The 6,765-nt window shown below is 36.9% G+C and overlaps 1 protein-coding gene across 1 annotated transcript in view; it reads right to left on the bottom strand.

The window, feature by feature from the left end:
• Positions 1–358: 358 nt before the first annotated feature.
• The window catches only part of LOC102045200 (sperm-associated antigen 16 protein-like), a gene marked incomplete at its 3' end in the record, with an annotated part of 54,056 nt that continues 47,649 nt past the window's right edge, over positions 359–6,765 (bottom strand). Inside the window, exon 10 of the mRNA XM_014309891.2 lies at positions 359–481. Within this exon, the coding sequence (XP_014165366.2) occupies positions 359–481 (123 nt within the window). The remainder of the gene's footprint in view (positions 482–6,765) is intronic.

The following is a 6,765-nucleotide window of genomic DNA, read 5'->3' as shown; positions in this document are numbered from 1 at the left end:
TCAAATACAAATTGCAAAAATATTCAACACTCTAATTCAGTTTCACGGAACCAGAGTTTACAGTAATCTCTGGTTTCTGTTTTGATATCTGCTAACCAAATCCCACTCTTCCTACATAAAAGATAAATCTCAGTCTGTAAAGTTCTGCCCAGGTGTTTTACTGTACTTACACTCCCACTGCATTTCATGATCAGTTTTTCCACTGTGACATCCTTCAGAGAGGAAGTCCTCCTGACTGCTGCCAGTAATTTTTCAGATATTTACTTACACTAAATGCTTCTCAATGACCTGTTGAAAAATAAAACTCCACATGTACATAATAAAATTAATGTACTGCTCATGGTTCCTACCAGCTCACTGCGAGGTCGTGCACCTTCAAAATGCTGCTCAGCTGATACTGTCCAGATTTCTGGGGTTGAGTGTGTTCTTTAGCATGCTCAAAGGACAGGGTTCCTTCAGCATCAACAGGGAACTCTGAATCCTGCAGAAAACAGAATTATTAATTCTCAGAAATGCTTCATAACTTCTATGCATAGATGCATACTTCACACAATTTATTATTTACATTACTATTTTGAAAAAACAAATGTGTCTTGTTTTTCCACACTTTCTTCTCTTCTATCCAGTTTTCATAATTTTTTACATCACTGTTGTCCTGATTTTATTAATTTTGATACGCATTGGTAAAGCTGACTGCGGGCAGAACAACTGAAGACTAATAATTAGTTTTTTTCAAATTATATTCCTACTATTTAAGATTTCATAAGATACTATTATATTCCTACTATTTATGTCTTGTCCTGACATAAAACACGGGACAAGCACTGGGAAGGAAGGTTTATATCAAAAGCCCTCAGTAAGATTACAAGCATGGGTTATTTTCCATTTTTCCATGGCCTATTTGTTTTCTATCCCTGTTTTCCATGGGAGGTTAGCTCCATGAGTTGCATCCAGAGGCAAAGCTGCTGTATTCTTCTTATAAAGAAGACCTTTCTTATAAAAATCATGCCAATAAAAAGTCAAAATATGTGTAGCTAATTTACAGCCTCATTTTCCGTTGGTGTGGTTTAAGGTATTTCCTAAGATTAATCAGCAGACTAGGAGATTTACTCCTAGCTCTAATTAACCAAGCTAAATAGCTTTATTAAAAATAGATTGTCATTAAAGAATGTAACGAGGGTAACTGTGCACAATATATTTTAAGGACTGCACCAGCCATTACAAAACCACTTTCCAAGACATCACAGTTTGCTGAAGACCTGGCTGATGCCTTCTGTTTGCAACATTTTAGGACATCCTGCTGTGAGAAGCTTTAAAGGACACTGAAATCACTGTACTCTTTAAAATGCCCATCAAACACTAAGATTAAGGAGGGAATAAAATCACTGTGTTTTAATCTGAAAGCACACACACACAGCAGGGATAACCACCAAGTCTTTTTAGTATTTGTTTGCACTAAACTTGATAGCAGCCATCCTGTTTGCGGATAATTTGCAGCAGTGAGCATAAAGCAAATTTCACAACTACAAAGTAGCAAAAGAATATTTGTCTTCAGTTCCAGAAGCTCCACACCCTGCATTGTCCTACAAGGTGCCATTAGCCCAAGCCAAACTTATGCAGATCACTAAGCTAATGACTTCATGATAAGTTTGAGCACTTCTATTCCAGACTCAAGACCTGGAAGATATTTTTCAGTGGACTGTGGCTTCAATCACAGGCCCAGCCTAACAGAACCACTCCAAAATCCATGGAGCAGTAGGGACTTTCAATATTGACAAATATCAGACAACTGTCAATTCTCTGACTAGAGAGAAAGACAGAATCTGGAAATCATGGTATGCCTTGTGAAGGCTGACCTAGAACAGGGGCCAGACAGAGCTAAAGAATAAAGCAGGGATTTATTAAAAGGCCTCAATGGATCCACCTTGGGCAGCACAAGAGCCCAGCCAGGGATGCACCCAGGATGGACCCAAAATGGTCACAAAACAGACAACTGATCAAGAGGTCTCTCACTTTTAGAAGTTCTGGTTCATTTGCATACTGGAGTTAATTGTCCAATTATAGATTTAGCCCATGAAGTCCCATCCTGCTTGTTTTTCTCTCTTCAGTTCATATTGTTTATGCTCTTGGGCCTGAGATCTGGATTGGTTTTCCTTGATCCCCAGCTAGAGAAGGAACTGTTTTGTCTCCCTACTCTGTGAAGAGAGCTCACTGTGCCCTAATATGAAGCCCCAACCCACACACTAAAGCAGTACAGAATCTGAAAAATAGAAAAGCTAAAACCTGAGGCATCAATGGAGAAGCAAATGAGCAAAGTGCTTAACACAGATACTAGCAAGATACTTACTTTTGCAAAAAAAAAAAAAAAGTAATAAATCTGCAATATTCAGAATTAGGAAATAAAAATGTCAAGTACAAATACATAAACAAAAAAGATTAATCTGGCATTGTTAATCCAACAAGGAATGTGGTTTTGGCTAAAGTTCCACATTTTTATACAACTGCATATCATCTTCTGACTGTGTCTCCACCATAATATTCCTGAAGATCTCTGAATCCAGTTCAAGAAAAATCCATAGATTTTCCAAATTTAGGAACAATTACAATAAGTCTGCAGTATTTGTTATACACACACATTAAAGTAAATAAAGATATTACCTAAAGGGAAGTATAGTCCCAACATGTGTCAGTACCTCTGTGCAACTCTTGAAAGCTTTCTGTAGTCCTTTTCTTACAAAGTTCTACCTTTCAAGGTTTACAAATTTGAACAACTCAGATTATAACATAACAAAGGCATAAAATCAGCATGCTTTTTGCAAATTGTTCTCTTTCACTTTCTGGAACACAACCAATTAGTAAATGCTACCAGACTTCCTCATTTCAGAGTGAAACAAGCCTAGGAAATGCATGGCTTTCTGAATAGAAGTGACAGAAAGTCTTGCATTTTACAGTAGAAGAAAATCCCCAGATGCTGCTTCAGGAGATAGTGCTGTAAATGATTGCTGTAACATTAAAAAAATACAGAAAAAAGTGAATATAAAAATATTAAGGTTTTTTGTAACTCCATTGTAAGGATCTGAAATATTTCTGAAACTGGAGCTTTTGAACCCTTTGCAGTGGTAATCCTGTACTCTACTAGAGCAGGAGACTTGCCCTCTGCTGAGATAATTCATACCTATAGTTCCACTGGCATGAACAGTGGGATCACTTTTCATGGCCAGATGAAATGTTGATTTCAGTAGCTCTCCAGCAGGTAAAAGTCACGGTGTGACTTTTTTCCCCAGACACAAATATTTCTCACTGTGGAATAAATGGGATATTTTTATCCTAAAAACTTGCTACAATAGAGCTGTTCAATAATGCCTGCATGAAGAGATCACCTCTCCCCTGACAAATTTTGCCAATCAAGTTTCATTATTTAATCCTTATTCTATTATTTCCAATTGCTAAATCCTAAGAGTAAAAGAGACTCCATTACACAAGTTGAGATCTTGCATAACAAGGCTTGTAAAACTTTTACAGGCATTGACTGCAAAGTCTGATGCTCTTTCAGCATGGACAAGGGCCATGTGCAAGCCAAAATTCAGGAGAACTTCCTGAGTGCTAAGGAGCCAAAGCAATACACTGTGGTTTTGTTCACTCCTTTATCTGCTAGGTACGAGACATTTGTAGAGCGACAAAAATAAAAACCTATCAAGCTTCTCTCTCACATCCCTATAAAATAGGAATTAATGCACTTCCTGCCTGAGACATTAAACACCATTTTACTCTATTACCAAAGGCAAGGAACAGAACATTCAAAAGAGTGTCCTAGGAAGAATCTCTATGAGCCAAACCCCTCCTGAATGCCTGTCCTCAGTCACTGACAAGGGTAAATGGTACCAGTCCCTTTGACAGTATACTCCCTCTGTTACCCAAAATCACAGGTGCAACAATCAGCCACTCACTAAAAGTTGCCATAAATCTTGAGCCATTTATACACAGTATTTTCACAGCTGATTAAATATCAGAAGACAGAAGGCTACAGAAGTCAGGATTGTGGGAAGTCATAAAGGCATTTCATGCCTTAAGACCTCACAGGTTCACGTACAAAAAACAAACCAGAAGAGAAGAGCTTGCCTTTCTTTTGTCTGTTTGGGATTTTTTTAGTTGCTTTTTTTCCCCTTTTAGTTCAAGAGCCTGAACCATAAGAGGATTCAGTGATTTACCCCAGATCAAGCTGAAATTCTCTATGACAGCTTGTAAACTGAACTCATCTCTTCTGAGTCTCAAACCATTGCTTAATTTCCCCTTATAAGATAAAAAGCCTTGTCTTGATGCAACCTGTCATGCAATTAGGAAAATTTACCTTTAAAGCTATTAGAAATATCTCTTTTCTGTCCTGAATTTTTGCAGTAAGACTGCCTTTTCCAACAGCAGGGCTCTTCAGAACAAGTCTACGGCTTTCTTTTTCCTCCAGAAAGACACAAGAGAATCATTTGTCAAAACATACAGAAGGCAATGAATAGATAAGTGGAACTGATCTAAATCATCTCAGAGCTGAGAAAAATGTAGTAGAGTTTAATAGAAAACATCCAAATCAGTTTGTCTAAATCACAGCTTGGCCTTGTCTATATCATTATTACAGGTAGTGTTGAGTTTCTCCTTACTCAGATGTTAAAAATTGAAGTCAATTGAGGAAGCACCTTCACTCTGTAACCAGGAACAAGCTCAAACCTTGCTACTTTAATTCTGAAAGAAAAGAGAGTCATCTTAAGTGAGGCAAAGCCCATCAGACAACAAATTAGTGATCACTGTCTTTCAGTGAGGGAGGAGAAGGAGCAACCTTTCCTTTTTGCAAAAATTAATAACCATTATCATCAGCAGTTCCAATCTGAAAGCTGTCAAGGTCATTCTAAGACTGCAGTTCAGACATGCACAAGGAGCACAGTCACAGGTGGTGCTGTATCCATACATTCAATTTAAAAAGCAAATACTAGATATTTTTTCAGAAATGTGAAGTAATGAAAATTAAGTTCTTCTCAGGGTACAGCTACTGTCTGTCACCATGATATTTTCTGAAAAATCCCCTTGCCAGGATTTCTTCTCCTGGCAAGGTGAGAAGCCTCAGCTTCTCCAGGGTCTGCTGCTCTGCCATGTGGTCTGGAGATTGTTTATCCAAACATGTGAATTGTTTTTAATTAATGACCAATCACCATCAGCTGTGTTGGACTCTGAGGAGTCAGTCACAGGTTTTTCTTTATCATTCTTGTTTAGCCTTCTGATGTATCCTTTATTCTATAGAATAGACTAGACTAGACTAGAATAGAATCACATCAAATCAGCCTTCTGAGAACATGGAGTCAAATTCTCATCTCTCACCTCGTCCTGGGGACCTCACAACACCACAACTGTCTATGTCCAGGACTCAGCAAGACAGTCTGACTTTAGTCTAACACTAAATATTTTCAAGGAAATAGTCTAATCTCAATTCTCACCAAAGAATCAGCACTGTTTCTGTTTTTCTGTACTTAAAAATGAGTCCTGAACTAATCACTGATAGCTATACTGACACACCATAGAAATTCTCTTTTTATTCAAAGTTACAGAGAATTTTAATAATTGTTCACTTATTTTTCCTGAAAAATCCGATACACTTACGTTATGGAGAACATGTTTTGTCTACTTTCATTTTAAACCTGTTTCAATATATTGAAATTTCCATATTTTAGTTTTTAAATATCAAAGCAGTCTCATGGAAGCCAGTAGGTGTACTCAGAAGCTACTTATTACATACATAGTTTTCACAACACGGCTTGAGTTTTACACTCATTTTTGGTCCCTACTTTCAAAACAATTTAGGATTGCTAAGAATCCATACATTCCAAATGGGCACATAAACAAAACATTCTTAAAAAAGAAACATATAAATAAGAATGAAAATACTCTTGGCTACAATTGCTGACAATGAATGAATCTTGCTTCCCTGACCATCAAAAATAAAATATATCAAATAAGGAAAAACACTTAAACAGCAAACTAGAGTCTGAGATTTTCAAATCCCATTTAACTTTTTGTTGGCTATACTCAAAATTGTTTAAAGTTTCAAAATAAATGAAGACAGATCGAAATCTGTTCCTGTTTCCCTCCCTCCCATGAAGAAAACCCTGATAGTCTGTTCTCTGAGCAGCTCAGTTTTGCAGCACTACAGGTAGGCAGATTCAGAAGGAACCAAATGTTAAACAGGAAAGTATTAAACTAATATTAAAAAGCTTTGCTGCAAGAATGACAGAAAAATTGACATCTAATATAGCAGCTAAGCATGATTTTACTTTGTTTTCCTATTTCCTGTAATTGAAGGGTCAGGGTATCCTTTTCTAGCAATGTATAAAGAAATGAAGGTATTTAGTGCACCCACTGAGCATAATGCAGCAGTGAATAGTCAGCAGGCATTGTTGTACAATTAATACTGAACCAACTCAATTTCAAAATGCTCCAGTGTCTATAGTAACCAGAATACAACACATTTGCACATTATTTTACTATGCTAATCATGACCACAATTATTTTATAAACATCTGAAATGCAAGGAAAGGAGCTTGAAAGCAATAGCAGGAGAGTGTAGTAAAACTTTTACTGCCTGCTCCATCTTGCTTGGCTTGCTAATAAAAACCATAAAACTCAGCTACAAAGGTTGTGGACACATAACTCCTCCTTATTCAGTTTATAATGCTGACATTTTTTCCTTTTTTAATAAAATCAACATGAAGATACTCTGTAATAGGC

Source organism: Geospiza fortis, unplaced genomic scaffold (assembly GCF_000277835.1).
Source record: "Geospiza fortis unplaced genomic scaffold, GeoFor_1.0 scaffold461, whole genome shotgun sequence".
In the NCBI taxonomy this organism is placed as follows: Eukaryota; Metazoa; Chordata; class Aves; order Passeriformes; family Thraupidae; genus Geospiza; species Geospiza fortis.
The sequence above is the reverse complement of the archived record's forward strand: the minus strand, read 5'-3'. Positions and strand labels throughout refer to the sequence as shown.